A 24,735-nucleotide genomic window follows, 5' to 3' on the forward strand; every position below is an offset into this window, starting at 1 on the left:
GCTTATGCTTATTAAATTTGCAGTTGCAGGCTCGCTAATTTGAGTCTCAAAAGCTGCAAATGCAGCTTAAAGTGATTGTAAATTTTCTGATAGTTGGTATTCACTACTAATTCACAAACACCTCTTTAGTTTAACCGCCATATTTTTTTTATAAATGTTTTTGTGAGCAACTCTAGTCCCTGACGTAAAGAGCTGTTCCGCCCGCTCTATTACGTAGCTAAAAAGCGTGGAGTACTCAATTTGCGCATGCGTGTCTACATCGTTAGTAGATATGCGCATGCATTACAGAAAGAAGACAGTATTATTCTTGGAAATTAGTGATTTTCTGTGTAGCGCATGCGTGTGTCGTGGACGCGCTTTGGATCTGAATAGCTCATGCAGGCCCATTTATCAAAGGGCTTGCGGACCTGATCCGATCAGGTCCGCAAGACCTCATTAAATGCGGAGAGCAATACGCTCTCCGCATTTAACATTGCACCAGCAGCTCACAAGAGCTGCTGGTGCAACGCCGCCCCCTGCTGACTCGCGGCCAATCGGCCGCCAGCAGGGAGCTGTCAATCAACCCGATCGTATTCGATCGGGTTGATGTCCACGATTCCTGTCCGCCTGTTCAGAGCAGGCGGACAGGGTTATGGAGCAGCGGTCTTTAGACCGCTGCTTCATAAGTTGTGTTTCTGGCGAGTCTGAAGACTCGCCAGAAACACGGCCCTTCAAGCTCCATACGGAGCTTGATAAATGGGCCTGTTGGAGTTAAAAATGCATGTGCAGAAGCATTGCGTGATGTTGCAGAAAAGGGGCTGAACGCCCCGGGGAGGGTAACTGTGGATTAGAAGACTGCAATGTCAATCACTTGTGAATTGAGGGACAAAATGGCGGGTGGAGAAATCACGGCTAATAATTTTTGGTAAATAGACTGATTTTGTGAATTAGGATGCGGTATAAAAAAAATCATGAGTTAAAGTCCTTTTTATTTTAGTAGATGCATAATATGACGAAGAGCGATAGTCTTCACTTTACATGCACTTTAACAAATGTTGAACTTAGTGGATGGTTAATAAAGTTAGATTTCAATAAATGTACTTTTTTTTTTTTTCTTTTTTTTTTGTATCTTTTGAATTTTTAACCAATGTAAAGTCTCAATAGTAAAGGGCCTTTTCCTCATTTTTACAGCAAGCAAATCTTTCCCCTAGGGTTTTTATTTTATATATGCTAATGTTATCTCTATTTTTTTTTTCATGGAATTTTATTGATCAATAAAACCCCTCTCTAAGACAGATGAAAAGAGGCAAAGTTAGGTTTAAAAACTCTATATTATGCAAATGTTTTTAATGGTATTCCTAACCAACAAGCAAACCTTTTATTTGGTTAAAAAATACTTAAATATGCACCAATTTAAAAAAAACAAACAAAAAAAAAACAGATACATTTATTAAATTATACCTTTAAGGTCAAACCACCATCTCCAAGAAGGTTTTTCAGAAGGGAACAAGAACAGTATGATGGATATAGTTATTCCAGTAACTGCGTCTGAGGTAAATCTGTGAATTAGAATAACAGTGAAGTAATAATAGTGTAGAATTTCTTGGCATGAGCCAAAGAAGATTAAAATTTCTAAATGATTACATTAATTAAATGCATTGTGTTTGAAGGATCACTTGCCACTCATACTTATTAGATATGAAATGAAAAGACCTATTAATATGTAAGTGTAGAAAAAAACATTTGCAGTTAGTTGGGTATCATTTATAATGACATATGCTTCTAAAGTCACCTTAAAGTCAGGTGAAAGAACTTACAACTGAATAATAGAATTAAAATGTAAACTCTAGATCGATAGTTAGATAGAGATAGATAGATTGATAGATAGGTAGATATATGATGATGATAGATAGATTAATAGATAGATAGATAGATAGATAGATAGATAGATAGATATGAACATTTTTATTTCATGACTAAGGCCTCTAGCATGACAATTTAACATGTCTATTTAAACGGACATTAAACCCAAAATGTTTATTTTGTGATCCAGAAAGAGCATACATTTTTCCAATTTACTTTTACTTTCTAACTTCTTTCTCTTGGTATCCTTGTTGAAAAGTATACCTAGGTAGGCTCATGGCCAGAAATGCACTAGTTGGAGCTAGCTGCAGATTGGTGGCTGTACATATATAATTGTTGTCATTGGCTCACCCGATGCATTAAGCTAGCTCAAAGTAGTAAATTGCTGCTCCTTCACAAAGCATACCAAGAGAATGAAGCAAATGTAATGACGAAAGTATATTGGCAAGTTGTTTAAGTTCTATCTTTTATCTGAATCATGATAGAAAAAAATTGGGTTTCATGTCCCTTTAACCACTTAAGCCTAATGGATGTAGGCACTAAGCCCCACAGTACTTTAGCCAGCTTACTTTTTGGCTCATGCTGAGGTCCTTGCTGTCAGGTTTGACAGTTAAGACTGCAGCTAGGGGCAGAAGGCAGCTGCCTTCATGTGGTAAGGAAGAACTAATTTTTCTGTCAGTATCAGCTTGCGGTGATGCCGTGGGTGGAGTGGGTAGAGAATGAGGGAGGTGGCCGTCCAGTGCATCGTGGGAGAGGGGAGGCTTGGGGGGAAGAGGTGGGTTCCCTATGCTACAGAAACAGGTGAGGGAGGAGAGAGGGGGTCTCTTTTAACAATCTCTTAAGAGGAGGGGGAAGGGGGATCACTACACTACAGAACATTTTTTAATTGATAGAATTAAGATTAATAATATAACCTGGGTACTGGCAGAAAGCTGTGAGTACTTAATAAGGTTACTACTAAGTAAAGGTAGGAGGGTTAGAGAGCAGTTTGGGAAAGATTGGGGAGGTGGGAGGGTTGATGATGGATCCCTACCATAAAAAAACTAAAAACTTTTTTAAAAATCCCTAAAACAGCGTACTTGCAGACTGTCTGCCAGTACCTAAGATGGAGGTGACCATAGGGGCAGGAAGGAAAGAGATCTGTTTGGGTACTAATTAACCTTTCACTGCCGGAAATATATATGTGTGGTACACAGCCACAATTAGCAGTCTTCTAATTACCAAAAAGCAATGGCAAAGCCATGCATGTCTGCAATTTATGAACTAAAAGCAAACAAAAAGAAGCTTTTACAACCATTTGTGTAATGACTGCACAAGCGGTATGTAAATAAATTCAGTAAAAAAAACAAAGTTTGTGAAAAAGTTAACATTTTTTTTCAAAGGATACATTCGGTGTCAAAATGGTGGCATTAAATACACCAAAATGGGCTTAGATCAAAATATATAGTTGTTATAGGTAAATAAAAACAACAAAAATAAAGCACTATTTCTGTTTAAATGGAGTGATAGCAAAAATGCTAAAAAATTCTCTAGTACTTTAGGCAAGTTTTTCGCTGAAATTAGCTCAATTCTAATAATATTTTTATAAGGCAGTTTATTTTTGCAAGTTTAGGCTAAGTTTACATTGCTGTTGTTAATGTAAAGTCCCAGTGTTAAACCATTTGACTTCCCTTTTTAACAATGTTTACATACTTTCTCATTTCTATTTTTTTCATTCTATTTTACAAGCGCACTAAAATGTCATCAGATTTTTAACCCCTTAACGACTGAGGACGTGCAGGGTACGTCCTCAGAAAAAAGGCAGTTAACGCCTGAGAACGTACCCTGCACGTCCTCAGTGTGGAAAGCAGCTGGAAGCGATCCTGCTCGCTTACAGATGCTTTCCGGTTATTGCAGTGATGCCTCGATATGGAGGCATCCTGCAATAACCTTTTTAAGCCATCCGGTGCAGAGAGAGCCACTCTGTGGCCCTCTCTGCACCGGAGATCGGTGGCTTGCGGCGTTGGTGGGTGGGAGCCGGACCGGGAGGCGGGTGGCGGCCATCGATGGCCCTGCTGATGTGGAGGGGGGCGGGATCGTGGGCGGGGGTGACCGGGGGCGCGCACGGACGCGCGCGCGTGCACGGGAGGGCGGGGGCGGGCGCGTGCACGGGGAGGGAGCGGGTGGGAACCGCTACACTACAGAAAATCTTTAATAAATCATGTTAAAAAACGGTCTTAAAAGTATAAAAAAAAATGATAAGCAAGGTGGTGGGGGTTTGTCTGTGTGGGGGGGGAAGCTACACTACAGAAAAAAAAACAAAAAAATAAAAAAAAGCACTTTTTTTTTGCAAACTGGGTACTGGCAGACAGCTGCCAGTACCCAAGATGGCCCCCAATAAGGCAGAGGGGAGGGTTAGAGAGCGGTTTTGGGGGGGATCAGGGAGGTTGGGGGCTAAGGGGGGGATCCTACACTGTAGCATATGTAAATATGCTAAAAAAAATAAAAAAAAAATTTAAAAAACCCTTTTATTTTAGTACTGGCAGACTTTCTGCCAGTACTTAAGATGGCGGGGACAATTGTGGGGTGGGGGAGGGAAGGGAGCTGTTTGGGAGGGATCAGGGGGTGGGATGTGTCAGGTGGGAGGCTGATCTCTACACTAAAGCTAAAATTAACCCTGCAAACTCCCTACAAACTCCCTAATTAACCCCTTCACTGCTAGCCATAATATACGTGTGAGGCGCAGCAGGATTTAGCAGCCTTCTAATTACCAGAAAGCAACGCCAAAGTCATATATGTCTGCTATTTCTGAACAAAGGGGATCCCAGACAAGCATTTACAACCATTTGTGCCATAATTGCACAAGCTGTTTGTAAATGATTTCAGTGAGAAACCTAAAATTGTGAAAAATTTAACGTTTTTTTTAATTTGATCGCATTTGGCGGTGAAATGGTGGCATGAAATATACCAAAATGTGCCTAGATCAATACTTGGGGTTGTCTACTACACTACACTAAAGCTAAAATTAACCCTACAAGCTCCCTAAAAACTCCCTAATTAACCCCTTAACTGATGGGCATAATACACTTGTGGTGCGCAGTGGCATTTAGCGGCCTTCTAATTACCAAAAAGCAACGCCAAAGCCATATATGTCTGCTATTTCTGAACAAAGGGGATCCCAGAGAAGAATTTACAACCATTTATGCCATAATTGCATAAGTTGTTTGTAAATAATTTCAGTGAGAAACCGAAAGTTTGTGAAAATATTTGTGAAAAAGTGAACGATTTTTTGTATTTGATCGCATTTGGCGGTGAAATGGTGGTATGAAATATACCAAAATTGGCCTAGATCAATACTTTGGGATGTCTACTAAAAAAAAATATATACATGTCAAGGGATATTCAGGTATTCCTGACAGATATCAGGGTTCCAATGTAACTAGCGCTAATTTTGGAAAAAAATGGTTTGGAAATAGCAAAGTGCTACTTGTATTTATGGCCCTATAACTTGCAAAAAAAGCAAAGAAGATGTAAACATTGGGTATTTCTAAACTCAGGACAAAATTTAGAAACTATTTAGCATGGGTGTTTTTTTGTGGTTGTAGATGTGTAACAGATTTTGGGGGTCAAAGTTAGAAAAAGTGTGTTTTTTTCCATTTTTCCTCATATTTTATAATTTTTTTTATAGTAAATTATAAGATATGATGAAAATAATGGTATCTTTAGAAAGTCCATTTAATGGCGAGAAAAACGGTATATAATATGTGTGGGTACAGTAAATGAGCAAGAGGAAAATTACAGCTAAACACAAACACTGCAGAAATGTAAAAATAGCCTTGGTCCCAAACGGACAGAAAATGGAAAAGTGCTGTGGTCATTAAGGGGTTAATGTAACCCTACCCTAATTTTCATTTTCAGCAATTAGGTAGTTGTGAGAAGAAAATTAGCATCTCAGAGTATGTTGCTTTTTAATGCTAAATTAATAATAAAAAGCCTTTTTTTTTGCACACCACCTTCACCTATGATTGCCACTTAATATTATATATTAAAACTTTAATATATAATGTTTAAGAATTTATTATGTTAGTAATAATATTTATAGGTACATTTTGTATGTTAATTAACATTTAATTATTTAATATGAATTTGATTTACTAGTTTTAAAGGGCATTATAACCCTTTATGAGAAATAGAGGAAGCTGATGATTGAAAATAGTATTGGTAGCTTGAGTTTTTAACAGGCTCAATGCAAATGATAATTTCTTGCATCTCATTGACTTTAGTGGGAGCTAAAAACAACCTGCTACAAGCACTAAACTAAAATCCAGCTAAACATGAGGAACATCAGCAATGTAAAAGTTGTCTTATTTAGCTAAAATGTACCCCCAATAAGTAATATCATTGTAAAAAAATGAACATATTATTGATAAGATTTTTATTTTATTTATCAAAATGATATCTTACCCAGGGGTAAAGGCACTTGCCCATCCAGGTATAAATTTTGGATCTCGTGTAAATAGAAGTATTGCAAAAAGGCAAAAAAAGAAGAAAACAGCCTTTTCAGCAAATCTAGGGAGGAAAACATAACATCACATTAGAATGTAAAATAGCATGTAAAGTTATCCAAATATTTATGCAGTAAAAGCAATATCCAAGGATTTTTCAATAAGTAAAAAACTGTAATATATTTGAAAATGGCCTCTCATATAAAAAATAAGGAAAACCTTTAAAGGGACACTCAAGTCAAAATAAACTTTAAAGGAACAGTCTACTCCAGAATTGTTATTGTTTAAAAAGATAGATAATCTATTTATTACCCATTCCCCAGTTTTACATAACCAACACGGTTATATTAATGCACTTTTTACCTATGTGATTACCTTGTATCTAAGCCTTTGCAGACTGCCCCCTTACCTCAGTGCTTTTGACAGACATGCAGTTTAGCCAATCAATGCAGACTCCTAAATAATTCCACAGGAGTGAGCAAGCACAATGTTATCTATATGACACAGATGAACTAGTACTCTCTAACTATGAAAAACTTTCAAAATGCTCTGAGCTAAGAGGCGGTTTTCAACAGTTTTAGAAATTAGTTTGAGCCTACCTAGGTTTAACTTTTCAAAAATACGACCAAGGGAACAAAGCAAATTTGCATGCCCTATCTGGATACAAAAACTTTATTTTTTACTAGACTGTCCCTTTAATGATACAGATAGAGCATGCAGTTTTAAGCCACTTTAAATTACGCTATTAAAAATTTTTGCACAGTCTTTTTATATGCACACTTTCTGGGGAACAAGATCCTACTGAGCATGTGCACAAGCTCACAGATTATACGTATACTAGTCTGTGATTGGCTGATATCTGTCACATGATACATGGGGCCAGAAAATGGGAGAGAAAAAATAATTTGTCAGAAAAAAAATATACTGCTTATTTGAAATTCAGTATAGGTGTTATTGCCTTGTCTTTTTTAATGCACTTGTTAATTATGCAATTCTATTGCATTGAGTCATCCTTTAAGATGTTTATTGTGGGAACATAGCATGCAATGTGTTCCAGGGCTGTAAAAAAATCTAAATAATTCATATACTATATACAAATTATTTAACAGCATGTATAATAGTTTTTAATAATTTTTTTTTTTTTTAATATTTCTTATTTATTATTTCAATATCACGTTATAAGATTACTAATTCTTCATGCACGCTCCACACTGTGTTAGTCCTAAAGTGTTAAAAAACAATTTCCTATGTTCTTCCCATAGAAAATTTTGTAAATTTGTTTTATTAAATACATTTTTAATATATATATCTGATAATGTTATCATAAAATAGATATCTATACATATAGAAATAGATATATGTGTATATATATATATATATATATATATATATATATATATAAATATATTTACAATAAAAAATAAAAAAATCTGTATGTGAAGAACATTGGAATGTGAACTATATCTTGTAATAAGCGTGCTACCCATCACTCACAAAAAGCTTACTTCTAGCAAAGTTTAGACTCTAGCGAAAGCGCTAGATAGCACCCCCTGTGTGATCTTGCACAAACTATATGCTTTTAGATAACTGTTTATTCAAATTGTCCAGGAAATGAATATATGTTACATATCATAACACTTTGGCTACTGTAATTAAATGGACAGTTTACCCTAAATGTTTCTTCACTTTAATTTGTTTCCAATGATCCATTTTACCTGCTGGGTGTATACAATTGTTTACAAATAGCTCCTTTTACTTTAATTTGGCATTTGACATAGCTTATTTTTCCTGTGGTATTCCTAGCTATTATATTCAGAAAGTTTCTATACTTAAAGGGCCACTAAACCCAAAATCTTTCTTTCATGATTCAGATAGAGAATAGAAATTTAAACAGCATTACAATTTACTTCTATTATTTATTTTGCATCATTTTTTAGATATCCTTAGTTGAAGAAAAAGCAATGCACATGGTGAGCCAATCACACAAGGCTTCTATGTGCAGCAACCAATCAGCAGCTACTGAGCATATCTAGATATGCTTTTCAGCAAAGAATATCAAGAGAATAAAATAAATTAGATAATATAAGTAAATTAGAAAGATGTTTAAAACTGCATTCTCTTTCTAAATCATGAAAGAAAAAATGTGGGTGTCATGTCCCTTTAAGTATAGATTAAAGAAAACCTGTGAGGTAGAAGAGATAAGAAATAAAATGTTAAACATCAATTGTTCTAAGTATTGAGCTTTGGTTTACATAGATAATATAAATAAACATATATATGTACAGAAAGTGATAAACTAAGGATATCTGATTTCCCCAAAGTCTTCCAAAAAACTCATTCAGATTCGTGTTTCTTTTCTTGAATTATAATCGATTCCATGACCATGCATTTGTCTTTGACAGATCAATGCAGACTGAAGCTACAGCAGGCCTGTACCACAGCTGTATCTTCTCTTTTACGTTGCTCAGAGCATGGAAGTTGTGGGTCTCATGGTGGCTGCCTCAGATGCAGACCAATTGACATATTTCATCTTCAGGTCCTGCTGCATCAACAGAATGGGGACCAAAAGGATCTGTCTCAGAGGTTTCTGTTGATCACAAGACAAGACAGTCATTGACTTGGTGGCAGACTCGCCAGTCATTGGTTCAGGGAACCTCCATTCTTCATCCTGTGTGGATAGTAATATCCACAGATGCAAGCATTGCTTTCTTTGTATCCTTTGTTGAAAAACATACCTAGGTAGGCTCAGGATCTGGGAGCTAGCTGCTGACTGTTGGGTGCACATATAAAACTCCTATCATTGGCTTACCAATGTGTTTAGCCAGCTCCCAGTAGTGCATGCTGCTCCTTTAATAAAGGATACGAAGAGAATGATAATTGAAGTAAATTGGAAAGTTGTTAAAAATTATATGCTTTATCTGAATCATAAATGAAAAATGTTGGGTTTCACGTCCCTTTAAACACTGTATATTGCAATGTCAAAATGTTTTATATCACTTCAAATTAATTAATTTTGAAATTTCATAACAAGGCCAGTTGCACTTTATAATATTTGACTCAAGCCATCTAAGACTACATACCTTGACTTTTATCTGAAAATGTTAAATGTTAGGCTTGTGTATTTATTTTTTTACAAATTCAAATTTGTTAACGAAACACAGATATTCATTTTGTTTTTACAAAATAAATATCTAAACAAATGCCAAAATTTAAAGAAAACATTTCCTTTAAATGGATAAATACTTAACTTTAGTGCCATGGAGAGCTGCGCTAACCGGTCCTCTTCTTCACAGAGTCCCACACTTATAGGAGGCATAATGTGGAAGATTCCAGGGCATGAGGTATTATTGCGGCTGGGGCTCTGTGAAGAAGGGTGTCGAGTTCCCGTGGCTCTCAGGAACGCTAAAGGTAAGGATAAGCTACAGGTGAACTTTTTTCACCTGTAGCTTAGGAATATTTACATTTGTTTAACAAAAACAAATGTAATTTTTTTGCGAATATTCAGTATTCTTTTAATTTAAAATGTACCAAATACCGAATCGTGCAACCACAAATATACGGGGAAACTAAATTTCCCGAATATTCATTACGAATGATTCAGCTTAAAATAAATGATCACATTGCACATGTCTATTAAATACTCTGATTATTAGACATTACAATTAGTACATTTTAGACTCTTTATTTAGGGCTGAAAGAAAAAAAATACTTAACATTTGAAAAAACAGCTGTTAAAGGGACATTAAGCGCTAAATAAATGCTAGATAGAATGATGCATTCAAAGAAAAGATTAGTCTGAGAACAACATATAGATCTATTTTTTAAAGTTTCATTAGCTGTTTAAATTTTGACAAAATAAGTGTAAAGTTTTAGTGTCTATAAAACAATGGGAGCTGCCATGTTGTAACTTAGGTTACCTTCTCTGCTGTGGCCAATTAGGGACAGTTATAAATAGGTAATTGAAGTGTGCAGCTAAAGGCCGTGTGGAATATAACAGTGTTTTGCACTTTCATTTCTAGCAGGAACTAAAAAGCTCTCAATTGTAGAATGCAATTATATTTTATATTACCATAACAAAGTGCTTAATGTCCCTTTAATGTCAACACTCACACAGTTGGTCCGAGCTTGAGGTAATCTTCTTTTATAATTTCTTTTGCTTTGGCTTCAGCATCTGCTCTGAATTCAGATTTTTTTTTCCTCTTGCAACTGGAAAAAAGGTAAAAAAAATAAATAATTATGTGTTGCATTTCATTTTGTACATTTTAGATTTTCCTAAATCTTTACATCTCTTTTTTATGCATTATTTTGTTTTAATTCATGCAACACTGCTGATACCCTAAGGTCACTATAATTGAATAATTGACAAATAGACAAAAAAAGATAATGCAATAGTCCTTACTTTGAATTTGAAATGAGCAGTAGAATATTTTCTGACAAATTTCAAAGTTCATCCAATTTTTCCTTTCCCTATATCATGTTTCATCTATTAGCCAATCACTAAATAGATATATGTAAATACTGTGCACCTTTGCACATGCTCCATAGGAACCAGGGCCTCAGAAAGTGCGCAGAAAAATAATGATCTGCACATTTTAATAATGGAAGTATATCGGAAAGTTGTTGTGTTTTTTTTAAATTGCATATTTTATCCGAATCATTAAACTTTTATTTTTACTTTAGTGGCTTTATTGTAAATAATAAACAAAATATATGAAAATGTAAGTATATTCTACCTGTACAGCTAAATGAAATACTAAATACATCTGCTTGAATATTATCTAATATTTTTATTTATCACCAAGCTTTTACTAATGTTTTAGCTATTACTTGTGACACATATAACTGCGGCTGTCACAGTTACCTGCTGAGAATAACTAGAATACAGTATATTATTTGAATACATTGGCCAATTTATCAAACTATGAAAAGAATATCTGACATGTATTGGGTATCACGTGCTGAGAATGGTGCATGATTTATCAGTTTTCATACTCTACTAAGATAATACTCCTAAAATAATTTTAATTTGCAACCTCTAAGGCAAAACCTTTCATAAAAACAAACAGGTAAATAAGGTAGACATTATGAAAATATCAAACATCAAAGAGCACAAGTCGATAGACATAATTTAAAATGGGACCAGATGTTATTTATCATGACATATAGGGTCTATGTTAGGGATGGGATGAAAGTGCAATTCACTTGGTAGAATGAATAGTCCTGTGAACATTCGTTTTGGACAATCGAATGTTGATAAGAATTAAAATCCATTAAAAATTGGTATAAATGTTATTACCGGTTTTCGTAAGTTACTTTCATTTTCGAATGTTTAAAATTAGATCGAATATCCACATTCAAAATTTCAAATGTAACATTTGATTTACCTAATGCTATTCAAAAGTTCAATAGTTCATGTGGTAGGGAATTTAGTAAATTGATAAATAATAGATACAAATATATTGATTCAAATGTTTCTGTTTCAAAAATTGCATAATTCAAATATTACATTTTTAAGAGACATTTCAGCCAAAATTGGAATCCACATGGATGAATTTCAGTTTTCAATAGAAGCATTTTTGTAATATACATTTATTAGCAAAAATGTTTTTAATAAAAGCTATACCTGATTCAAATGCGTATTTAAGTATGCACCGTGCACCAGCATTTTAAACACAGCACTTGCTCAGAGAACCCAGGGTGCTTGTATCATTTGATAATGACTCAATTTGTTAATTGCAGACATGATACAAGCCCTACTAGTGCTCTGATCAGCTGCAGTTTTTAAAATGCTGGTGCACTGAGAATATCTAGCTATGCTTCGCATGCACGTGCAGAGAAAAATGTTAACTCTAAAACAGTGATAACTTTTACTAGAAGCATACTTGCCTAAGCATGTATATTGCAAATGTGTTTCTATACAAAGATGTAATTCATCTACAGTATGTGCATTTAAATTTTGACCGCAATGTCCCTTTAAGAGAGAGTAAGAAATACTATTAAAAATATATGGATTCAATTATTTCTATTTCGAATATAGCATAATTTGAATAATACATTTAAAGATAGCATTAGACATACTATTACATTAAACAAACATTAGAATGTTGTACAATTATTCTAAATGCAAACAAACCAATGAATCTGTTAAAATTTGTTTCATTTTTTGAATGTTGCAAGACATTTGCCCATCCCTAGTCAATTTATAATCAGAACACAAGATTATACATGATAACTTTCCTTGTCAATGTCCACAAATAAGACTCACAACTGTCCCAAGAGAAAGATACCAAGCAATGTTACATATCGTGCTAGTTTCTCATATAATTTATATGAATCTATGTATTTATGTGTTCTACTGTATATTTACTGTACATATTTCACATTCCAATATTCTTCACTTACTGGAAAATGTACTTTTATTCTTAAAGGGACACAAGTCAAAATTAAACTTTTTTATGATTCAGATGGAGCATGTAATTTTAAACAATTTTCCAATTTACTTCCATTAACAAATAATGCACATTATTTTTATATTTACACTTTTTGAGCCACCAACTCCTACTGAGCATGTGCAATAATTCACAGAATATATGTATATGCATTTGTGATTGGTTGATGGCTGTCACATGGTATAGGAGGAGTGGAAATAGACATAACTATATGGCACACATGAAATAGTACTATCTAGTTTTGAAAAACTTTCAAAATGAACTGAGATAAGAGGCGGCCTTCAAGGGCTTAATAATTAACATATGAGCCTATCTAGGTTTCAACAAAGGATACCGAAAGAACAAAGCAAATTTGATGATAAAAAGTAAATTGGAAAGTTGTTTAAAATTGCATGTCCTATCTGAATCATGACAATTTAAATGTTGACTACCCTTCCCCTTTAATTCTTCTAAATGTGTATTATTACATGATTTATGATTTTGTTTTATAGAAGTACATATTTGTTTAGATAACAAAGAATAAAAACAAAAAAATAAATTTCTTCAAATCACAGCAATAAAAAAATAAATCAATAGAAATTATTTCTGATTACTGTTGTTTTGTTATTGATGAATACTTGTTATGAACATTTTAGTTATAGGTTCATTATTGTTAATAAACTGCATTTTTACCTTAATAACTTAATTTATGCCATTATCTCATCCTAATTATACTCTGGCAAATAATAAATCAGTTCCAAATGTTCAAAAAGTAGCAGCACCACTTGGTATAATGTTCAACTCTGTTTATTGGGAACGTTGTGCTAAGATATTTATTTGATGTCCCAATAAACAGAGGTAAACATTATACCAAGTGGTGCTGCTACTTTTTAAACATTTGGAAATGATCTGAGGGGTATGTGCAGGACCTCTGTAGCGTGCACCTGATTGCAGTAAGTGCTGGGCATTCCTTTTACTTTTCGATAAATAATAAATCAGCTCAGATTTTATTCAGAGAGATGTTAAATTATAATCCAGAGTACTAAAGTGTTTATTCTACATTGATTGCATTACAACTAGGTTTTAGTATGTCCTCCACCGATCACATGTAATTACTAATATTATCATAAAACATATACAAAATTCTGAAGTACCTGAAGCTAATTGCTCCATGCATAATTGAGATCCAAAGCCATCCAAAAATAAGGAATAAAATCATTAATGGAAATGCAAAGACAAACCAGGAACCAAAGTTCACTACATCACACCCTGGAAAGAAACTTTAAAAAACATTTTAGTTAGCATGTTAGCATAAAAAGCACACACACATTATATATATATATAAATAGATATAAATAGATAGATATAGATAGGTCGATCGACAGACAGACAGAAAGACATACAGACAGATGATAGATAGATGATAGATAGATAGATAGATAGATAGATAGATAGATAGATAGATAGATACACCTCTGCACTACCTCTAATATGAAAATATAAACTCATCAAGATACCTTTGTAGAATAATATTTTATCTTATTGGACATTCTTTTTTAAAAAAAGAAAAAGGATAATATTTTTATATTTGAAATACCTATGTCACAAAGTTACCAAAATTAATAAAGACAATAAAGCTATTACACTTTAAAATAATTGCTGTTAGTGAAAGCGAGAAAAGAAAAATATACGGAGAATGTAAGAATTCCACTGAATTTATTTGCAATGTTAATATGCCTTCTCTATAAATCAATAATGCTTTAATAAATTAAAGTGCCATAAAACAGGTTGAGATCTGTGCATATCCTAAAAGGGCTAATTAATTTAAAATAATTTGCATTAAAAAATTGTTTAAAAATTGCTGGCAAGTATTTCAAAATCATTTTCAAAAATAAGCAAAATGAATTACATAGCTAAGCTACCTGGAGCAGCCAACTCCACCCCTCTTATCAGTGTTTAGACACAGGCATTGTATTTCAACTGAGTTCACAGCTTTTAGTCATGCATCCCTATTCACTTTTGCCTTCTACCAAAACAACAATAAACATAGATGCAGCCATACAAGGAATTGTGTGGGGAGAGTTAGAGCTGTACAATTCAGAAGCTGAAAAGAAAGGGTTAATGGTGAGGCACTGCAGTATAAATTTGCAGGTAAAGTAATTAAAGTACATATTATATTATTTTGGCTCTATCCCAACTTGTTTTATGTCCCTTTAAGTGATAAAAAATAAGAATACAGTAATACAATATAAGACAGTCAATGCAATTAATATGTTTATGTATAATAAAATAAAACACAGAATAGGATACATAATCTATTTATTGTTTCTGACATATGAGCCTTAACAGAATCATCTGACTATTATATTCACACTTATTTAATTTGCTATTTGTAGGAATTTTAACTTGAAGATTTTTAATCCTAAAATGCCAATATTGGAAGGTATCAAAAGAACAAATAATGTAGTTGACTAAAAATAAATAAATAAAAGTATATATGATAAATAATTTAAATATGCCTTGTAGTTACATTTTTTTTAAAGTATATATTTTTTTTAACAATTCATGCACTTTCTAATAATTATAATTAGTACAAAAATTCCATTTACAAAATGTACCTCTTGAGCTGTCCAAGGAGAATAAGGTTGGGTGCTGTTCCAGTTAAAGTAGCTGTTCCTCCAATACTGGCAGAGTATGGGATTGATATAAGAAAAGCTTTCCAAACTCGAGTCTGTCTTGCTTTCTCTTCCTTCATATCTGGGTGCATCTCAATAGTAATGTCTGTCTTCACTGGTATATCCTTGCTATAAAAAGAAACACATCAGAAAGGTTTATTAGAATACATAGGCGTTCACGATTGCTTTACTGTACATTTTGGATAAAGTAAAGAAGTAAATTAGAAAATTGTTTAAAATTGCATGCGCTATCTGAATCATGAAAGAAAATCTTTAGGTTTCATATCCCTTTAAAGGGAAACTGAACCCAATTTTTTTCTTTCGTGATTCAGATAGAGCATGCAATTTTAAGCAACTTTCTAATTTACTCCTATTATCACATTTTCTTCATTCTCTTGGTATCTTTATTTGAAATGCAAGCATGTAAGTTTAGATGCCGGCCCATTTTTGGTGAATAACCTGGGTTATTCTTGCTGATTGGTGGATAGATTCATCCACCAATAAAAAAGTGATGTCCAGAGTCTGAACCAAAAAAGAAGCTTAGATGCCTTCTTTTTCAAATAGAGATAGCAAGTGAACGAAGAAAAAATTGATAATAGGAGTAAATTAGAAAGTTGCTTAAAATTGCATGCTCTATCTGAATCACGAAAGAAAAAAACTGGGTTCAGTGTCCCTTTAATGTCCTTATAATTAGCATCAAATTTAAAAAGAAAACACTTTCAAGTTTTAAATAAAGATTGAACCATTACTGTTGTTAAAACTGATTCTTTATTACTTCATGTTAGTGTCTGATATCAGCACCTTTGGCTTTGTATTGCTTTACATGCAAGGTAGCCTATTCCTGGGCAATCACACTGAGGGCAGTCACCTTGTTGAGCTATGTGCAAACATATTATAAATATTGAAGAGGTGGTGTTGTCAAATACATTTTAAGTAATCTGGAGCTTTTCAAAGTTCTATATAACTATTTTATACAACATGTTGTTATTATCAAGAATAATTTTACATTTGAAGTAAAAAATGCCAGTTTTCTTTTAAGTACCTTATTACCATTTCACATTCTTTTCTAATCTCATTAAGAAGGATTTTCTTCCTGGTTTCAAAATACAAATACTCTTTATAGTCATAGAATAATAAATTGTTCCACACCTGACCATTTTCTTCTGAGCCTGTTTTTATAGCTGAGCAAAACAAATATTTATACATGAAGTTAGTTGTTAGTTACATATTTATTACGTTTTCTTTTTTCCCCAGTGGTGATTAACTTAATTGAGTATAATAGAAATGAAATAGTAAAGCACAGAGTGGTGCTATATGTTATGTTCTTGTAAAATTAAATACAGAACCTGTAATTTATTGCAGACTTTCAGGATTTTATGCAAATTAAATAAAGCATTCAATTGTTTTTGATGTGATAATGCTGATTATTACCTTCCCTACAAAACACCAAAGACATTTTAAACATGCATAGGGCATAAGGCCCTGTTTTGGAAAGAGGGAAGCCCTTTTTCAATGAGTGATATCAATCCTCTGACACTGAAAAAAAATTACTGTATGGTGGATATCAAAATTAGGCAATTTCTTATTGGGACAGCATACAGGACCCACACAAACACCACTCATACCTCAAAAGGAAAAGGGGTGTTGAAACAAGTGGGTTTAGAGCACAATTGTTGATGTTCAAGATTACAATTTTATTCTGTAGTATTTTATTTTCTTTTTGTTGAATGTCATATGTTACTCTATTTGTAAATGATCTAATAACATGACAAATGATAATGATTAAAATTGGAGTTAGGCTTTGTGCTGATAAGTGTCAAATTACAACACCATCTATAGTGTGTCCAGAGTGTCCCATATTCTCATATATTATTGCCACAAAGATAACATTAAGCAGTGTGTGCCATTTAAGCAACAAGGTATTCTGAAAAGTGAATATCCTTTACATATTGTTTTATAGGAATAGTGCACAAACTAACAGCTAAGCCTTGTTCTATTTGGGCCTGCCAATATCTTTCTATTAAAAACTGTTTTTTTTTTTTGTTTTTTTGTTTTTTATGATCACATCTTTTTTTTTTTTTTTTTTTTATCTTTTTTATTATACACAACAAACCATTACAACATTACAATAACCTACAAAATTTACACATAAACTTGAACAAACGTCGTATATATTCTTAAACATGGTATAAAGCTAGTTTGTTCCACTTACATTTATACATCAGTGTGTCCTAAAAAAAAAAAAAAAAAAAAAAAGGAAAAACACATACCTCCCACCCCTCCAGGCCCCCTTCCTCTACCCTACGTCTGGTCTATTCATATATTCCTCCCAGTAAAACCGAATCATCTGAAATATATGTTCCCTATTGGTTTTTAGATATTCATATTCTTCGAGTCATCACATGTTTTTTAGATTAATTTAGAGTAGTAATTATTTTTAATATATATTATATTGTTGTTTTTGTAAGCATTCTTTGAAGTAGACACCTTTCTCAATAGCAGGTGATTTCCATATAAATGGCAATCATTATCTACCAGATGGCCTATCAAAGAGACCCTAATCACTTGATTGTATCTTAGAAAAAGTAAACAATGCATTGATAATTATTATAGATAATGAGTAGTTTGATGGATAAAGAATATAGTCTCTTAATTATTTTTATTGTAATTTCATGATGGGCATGCATTGTTTAGTTTTACTATGTATTTTGCTTTAGAAACATTATTAGTAAGCTGCTATAACCTATTTCTCTATCATATAATAGTGTTGTTCTTGTCTCTTTACAACCTTGTATCATAACTCATAAGAGCCTACCACATCATAAAGAGTTCCTTATCTCTATAAAGCCTTAAGATATTTTTAAAGCTATAAATTATGTCAGGGATCTAACATAAATGTTATCTAATGATTCTGTAGTGAAAGAGGGGCAATTAGAGTTTGATGAGTAGGGCACTAACATTGTGGAAGTATAATACTTTTTATGTTGATTTTTTTTTTTCTTATGAGCATAATACAACTTAAAGAAATGTTAATGTTAAATCCCCAACATAATTTATCACAGTAAAACAGCAAAGGGTGGAAAATGACACCCAAACAAGGTTTTGAAGGATAAACACCGTTTAATCATTATATGGTTGCAGATATGTGTGTTCCATAAGTTGTTTTTTAAGTTACATAGATAACGTAGACTATTCACTAATGCTATTCATGATTAGTTTATAACTCATAATCAGTGTGTTTTTTTTACAAATGTGTAACTCTGTGTATGGGTTTATGGTTGTTTTGCATAGTAATATAGTAGATAAGGATAAAAAAGACAGAAAAAAAGTCCATCGAGTTCATCCTATACAAATCTTACAGGGAGTGCAGAATTATTAGGCAAATGAGTATTTTGACCACATCATCCTCTTTATGCATGTTGTCTTACTCCAAGCTGTATAGGCTCGAAAGCCTACTACCAATTAAGCATATTAGGTGATGTGCATCTCTGTAATGAGAAGGGGTGTGGTCTAATGACATCAACACCCTATATCAGGTGTGCATAATTATTAGGCAACTTCCTTTCCTTTGGCAAAATGGGTCAAAAGAAGGACTTGACAGGCTCAGAAAAGTCAAAAATAGTGAGATATCTTGCAGAGGGATGCAGCACTCTTAAAATTGCAAAGCTTCTGAAGCGTGATCATCGAACAATCAAGCGTTTCATTCAAAATAGTCAACAGGGTCGCAAGAAGCGTGTGGAAAAACCAAGGCGCAAAATAACTGCCCATGAACTGAGAAAAGTCAAGCGTGCAGCTGCCAAGATGCCACTTGCCACCAGTTTGGCCATATTTCAGAGCTTCAACATCACTGGAGTGCCCAAAAGCACAAGGTGTGCAATACTCAGAGACATGGCCAAGGTAAGAAAGGCTGAAAGACGACCACCACTGAACAAGACACACAAGCTGAAACGTCAAGACTGGGCCAAGAAATATCTCAAGACTGATTTTTCTAAGGTTTTATGGACTGATGAAATGAGAGTGAGTCTTGATGGGCCAGATGGATGGGCCTGTGGCTGGATTGGTAAAGGGCAGAGAGCTCCAGTCCGACTCAGACGCCAGCAAGGTGGAGGTGGAGTACTGGTTTGGGCTGGTATCATCAAAGATGAGCTTGTGGGGCCTTTTCGGGTTGAGGATGGAGTCAAGCTCAACTCCCAGTCCTACTGCCAGTTTCTGGAAGACACCTACTTCAAGCAGTGGTACAGGAAGAAGTCTGCATCCTTCAAGAAAAACATGATTTTCATGCAGGACAATGCTCCATCACACGCGTCCAAGTACTCCACAGCGTGGCTGGCAAGAAAGGGTATAAAAGAAGAAAATCTAATGACATGGCCTCCTTGTTCACCTGATCTGAACCCCATTGAGAACCTGTGGTCCATCATCAAATGTGAGATTTACAAGGAGGGAAAACAGTACACCTCTCTGAACAGTGTCTGGGAGGCTGTGGTTGCTGCTGCACGCAATGTTGATGGTGAACAGATCAAAACACTGACAGAATCCATGGATGGCAGGCTTTTGAGTGTCTTTGCAAAGAAAGGTGGCTATATTGGTCACTGATTTGTTTTTGTTTTGTTTTTGAATGTCAGAAATGTATATTTGTGAATGTTGAGATGTTATATTGGTTTCACTGGTAAAAATAAATAATTGAAATGGGTATATATTTGTTTTTTGTTAAGTTGCCTAATAATTATGCACAGTAATAGTCACCTGCACACACATATATCCCCCTAAAATAGCTATAACTAAAAACAAACTAAAAACTACTTCCAAAACTATTCAGCTTTGATATTAATGAGTTTTTTGGGTTCATTGAAAACATGGTTGTTGTTAAATAATAAAATTAATCCTCAAAAATACAACTTGCCTAATAATTCTGCACTCCCTGTAATAAACTTAAAATAAAAGCTCCAGTTGGGTTTAAATTAATCCCATTAAAAAACGGTGACCCATTTAAAACAATCAGTCATATCACTGAATTCTGTTTCTTGCCAGAAATGTATCTAAACCATTTTTAAATGTATCTAAGGTATTAGCATTTACTACCTCCTTAGGTAATGAGTTCCACAATTTGATTGCTCTAAGAGTGAAACAATCTTTACATTGCTGGATATCAAATCTCCTTTCATCCAGCTTTAAATTGTGACCTATTGTCACAAAAGAATTCTTGGAACAAACTGAGCTTCGGCCATCTCTGTATATGGGCCTTGAATACATTTATATAAAGTCACCTCTCAAGCACCTTTTTTTCTAGAGAAAACAGACTCAGTTTGGCTAACCTCTCTTCATATCTTAAATTATCCACTCCCCTTATTAGCTTTGTGGCCCTTCTCTGAACTTTTTATAAGTCTGCAATCTATTTTTTAAGATTGGTCCCCAGAACTGCACTACACACTCAAGGTGAGGTTTTACCCGGGATTAATATAGTGACAGAATTATGCTTTCCTCCCTTGCAACAATGCCTCTTTTAATACATGCCACTGCCCTGCATTGTGAACCCATCTTTAGCTTGTTATCTATTACTACTCCCAAGTGCCATTCCTTTTCTGTTTAGCTAAGTCTAGTCCCATTGAAATAATAGGTTGCCTGCTTATTTCTACTTCCAAAATGTTGAACCTTGTATTTTCCAGTATTAAATCAAATTTTTCCATGTATCTGCCCATTCTTCTAATTTTTGTAGATCCCCCTGTAAAGCAATATCATCCTGCACTGACCTAATGACCTCACACAACTTTGTATCATCTGCAAAAATAGATGTTGCTATTTAATCCTTGCTTCAAGTCATTAATAAAAATATTAAAAAGAACAGGACCCAGTACTGCAGTACTGATCCCTGTGGGACTCCACTATTTACCTTTGTCTAATCCGAGTATGATCCATTTACTACTACTCGTTGCTCCCTGTCTTTTATCCCATTATTTATCCATGAGCTGACATTTTCATTTATTCCCAGTCCCTTCATTTTGTACATTAATCTCTCTTGTGGCACTGTATCGAACACCTTTGCAAAATTCAAGTATATCATATCAATCGATTACCCTTTATCTATATTTTTACGTGCTTCCTCGTATAATCTAATTAGATTAATTTGACATAATCTATTTATGTCACTAGACTCTCTTCTAGTTTTAAAAGCTTCAAGTGCTCCCTAAAGACTCTACTCTTCAGGGACGCATACAACCTACGCTAACCTTTCCTAATACCAGTTCCTCTCCTCCACTGCAATCCCCTGAACACTCTTCGCATGTAAGCCTAAAAGTCCAGCTGTTTGTAGATCACCTTCTTAAGAGCTGACTACAACAGTGCAACTCTTGGCAGGGCCCTCTACCCTATAATTGTTTTGTTGTACTCCCCCTTTGTTTATAGTGCTGCGGAATCTGTTGGCGCTCTACAAATAACCGATGATAATAATAATAATAATTTATCATAAAACCATGCTGATTTGAACTCATAATCTTGTTTACATTATTATACTCATCAATATAATCCCATATAATCCCTGCAAGTATATTCCCCACTATTGATGTCAGACTAACCGGTCTATGGTTTACTGGATCAGCCCTGCTTCCCTTTTTAAAAAAAGTGTCACCACATCAGCTTTATGCCAGTCTTGTGGTTCTATGCCTGAGGATTGAAAAATTAAGAGAAGAGGTTTCGCTATAACAGTGCTACATTCCCGTATAAACCCTTGGATAAATTCCATCTGAGCCTTAAAGGACAAGGAAACCTCAACATTTTCTTTCATGATTTGGATAGAACATATAATTTAAAGGGACAGTCAACCATAGAATTGTTATTGTTTTAAAAGATAGATAATCCCTTTATTACTCATTCCCCAGTTTTGCAAAACCAACACAGTTATATTAATGTACTTTTTACCTTTGTTTTTTTTGTTTTTAAATCAAATTTTTTTTTATTGAAAGGAAACAAGTACACTTGCAGTAGTAAACAAAAAGGGAACTAGAAAACAAATACATTATCATATATTCCATACAATTCTAGTTCTATCTATAGAGATTACACTTGTGCTCATTATCCTTTGGATTTTAAGGATCCTTTGCCTTATCCCAATTGAGATATAAGGCAATTTAAATTCATACAAAGAAAGAGAGAAAAAAGAAGAAGAAAAATGAGAGAAAGGGAAAAGAAAAAAAAAAGAAAAAAATAAAATAAAAGAGAAAACACCCACCGCTCTAACTCTCTACTCCCTCCGCATCCAACCCTCCCCCAATCCCCGCCGTCCCACTCAAGATGGTTTATCCATTCCCCATCTCCTTATCTCATAACCAAGCTACTCTGAAACTCAGTACCATTCAGGTGGGAATACCCCTGACAAAATTAGGGTTTCAAAGTACTCTGTTCTGCGCAGGCTAGTGATAAGAGAAAATTGTGTATCTCGAGGATAAGATAGTATAACTCTTAACCATGTTGAAAAGAAAACTGTGATCTTTTTCTTGTGTAAAGGTGATATGGTCATTTGTTCAAAAAATATCTGGGAAAGTATTGAGTTTAAAAAGGACGGGATCGATGGAGCCTTGTTGCTCTTCCAATTTTTAAGGATAAGATTACGCCCTAACATGATCACTGTATTGATATGGTTGCTATTATTTCTATTTTCTTTAGGGGCAAGAAAAAAATATATCTGGATGTAAATTTTATTCTGTTTTCTAACATCTTATTAATCCAAAACTCAACTTTACACCAGAACTGTTTAATTTTAGGACAGTCCCAAAAAACAATAAACTATGTCTGCATTTGCGTTATTGCATCTGGAACAATTAATACCCTTTTTAAAGACATGTTTTGTATGCCATTTAGACATTTTCCTAGGTGTGAGATATGCATTATTCATTAGCTTTAGATGTGATTCTTTCCAAGTTGTAGAAATGGCAGCTTTTTTAACCCATTTAAAGCCTGTATATAGTATGTCTACAGATATATCAGAAAAATGGAAATTCCATTTTTCAGAAAGGCTATTGATGCTCAATTGCCCCTGTTTAGCAAGCATAATCTTGTATAATAGAGAGATGCTGTGATGACCAGATTTGTAATAAGTGAAGTATTGTTCAATTTTACCCCATCCTTCCGTATCAGCGTTTGAAATTTTACTATCAGTAATAAAATGTCTAATCTGAAGATAGGCATAAAAGTTTTTATTTGACAAAGAAAAAACACTCGCAAGTTCCTCAAACGTTCTTATTTGAAGGCGGTTATTTAAACATTGATATACGTTCAATAGACCTTTCTGTGCCCAGACATTATAAACTTCATTAGATAACCCAGGAGTAAATTTTGGGTTACCTTTTATTGGAAGTAATGGGGAAATCTCAAAATTAATGTTAAATAATTTGTTTAATTTATGCCAAGCATCAATGGTGTGTTACGTATTATAGTCATAGTTTTAATTTCCTTAGGCAACTGAGACACAGGGCAATGTAACAAGGCTTTTAATGCATATGGTTTACAAAGATATTTTTCAGTTTGGAGATGTGTAAGATGATTAGCTTCTGTTAACCAGTCAAATGCTGATCGAGCTAATATAGCAATATTATATTTTTTAATATCTGGGAAAGATAAGCCACCTTCCTCAGATCCAAGAGATAGTTTAGTTATAGATATCATATGTCTTTTGTTGTTCCATATAAAATTAGTTGATTCACTATTGAATTTTTTTATATCTTGGGTTTTTATAAATAATGGTAGATTTTGCATGATATACATCAATTGGGGAAAAAGAATAGTTTTTATAATCATACTTTTTACCTTTGTGATTACCTTGTATCTAGGAACCTTCTTCCAGCCCCCTGATCACATGACTGTGACTGTTTATTATCTATTGTCTTGCATTTAGCATTGTTTTGTGCTAGATCTTAAAGGACCAGTTTACTCAAGTTAGGCTGATGATCTTGCAGCAGAAACACGATTTGCAAAATGTATATAGAGCAATAGATAATTAAATTGTATATGTCAAAATAAATTTTTATACCTTTTGACTTTATTTCTGAGATGCTGTTCTCGATGATCTCGGAACGCCCGGGTAAAAGGGATGGGCAACAGTGTGTTCTCATCCCGCCCCCTGACCAATTCCATTTGCGTAATTAATTAGATGCACTTCACGCGCGCCCCACTTGCCATCAGTGAGTGCTCAATGTTGCGGTCGCGTTATCACATATATTCAGCATTCATTAATCATTAGATAAACAAATACTGAATATTGCTTTGGTCTGTGGAATTCGGCTCTTTCTGCCGCAGGATTTATTAAGAAAGAAGTGC

At 34.0% G+C, this 24,735-nt stretch overlaps 1 protein-coding gene across 1 annotated transcript in view; it reads right to left on the reverse strand.

The window, feature by feature from the left end:
- Positions 1-24,735, reverse strand: part of SLC13A3 (solute carrier family 13 member 3) — an 86,228-nt gene that overhangs the window by 34,250 nt on the left and 27,243 nt on the right. Inside the window, exons 5-9 of the mRNA XM_053693641.1 lie at positions 15,373-15,558; positions 13,909-14,034; positions 10,437-10,532; positions 6,286-6,390; positions 1,441-1,538 (exon numbers count right to left, since the gene is read on the reverse strand). Coding sequence (XP_053549616.1) covers positions 1,441-1,538; positions 6,286-6,390; positions 10,437-10,532; positions 13,909-14,034; positions 15,373-15,558 — 611 coding nt within the window. The remainder of the gene's footprint in view (positions 1-1,440; positions 1,539-6,285; positions 6,391-10,436; positions 10,533-13,908; positions 14,035-15,372; positions 15,559-24,735) is intronic.

Source organism: Bombina bombina, chromosome 1, assembly GCF_027579735.1.
Source record: "Bombina bombina isolate aBomBom1 chromosome 1, aBomBom1.pri, whole genome shotgun sequence".
Lineage (NCBI taxonomy): Eukaryota > Metazoa > Chordata > Amphibia > Anura > Bombinatoridae > Bombina > Bombina bombina.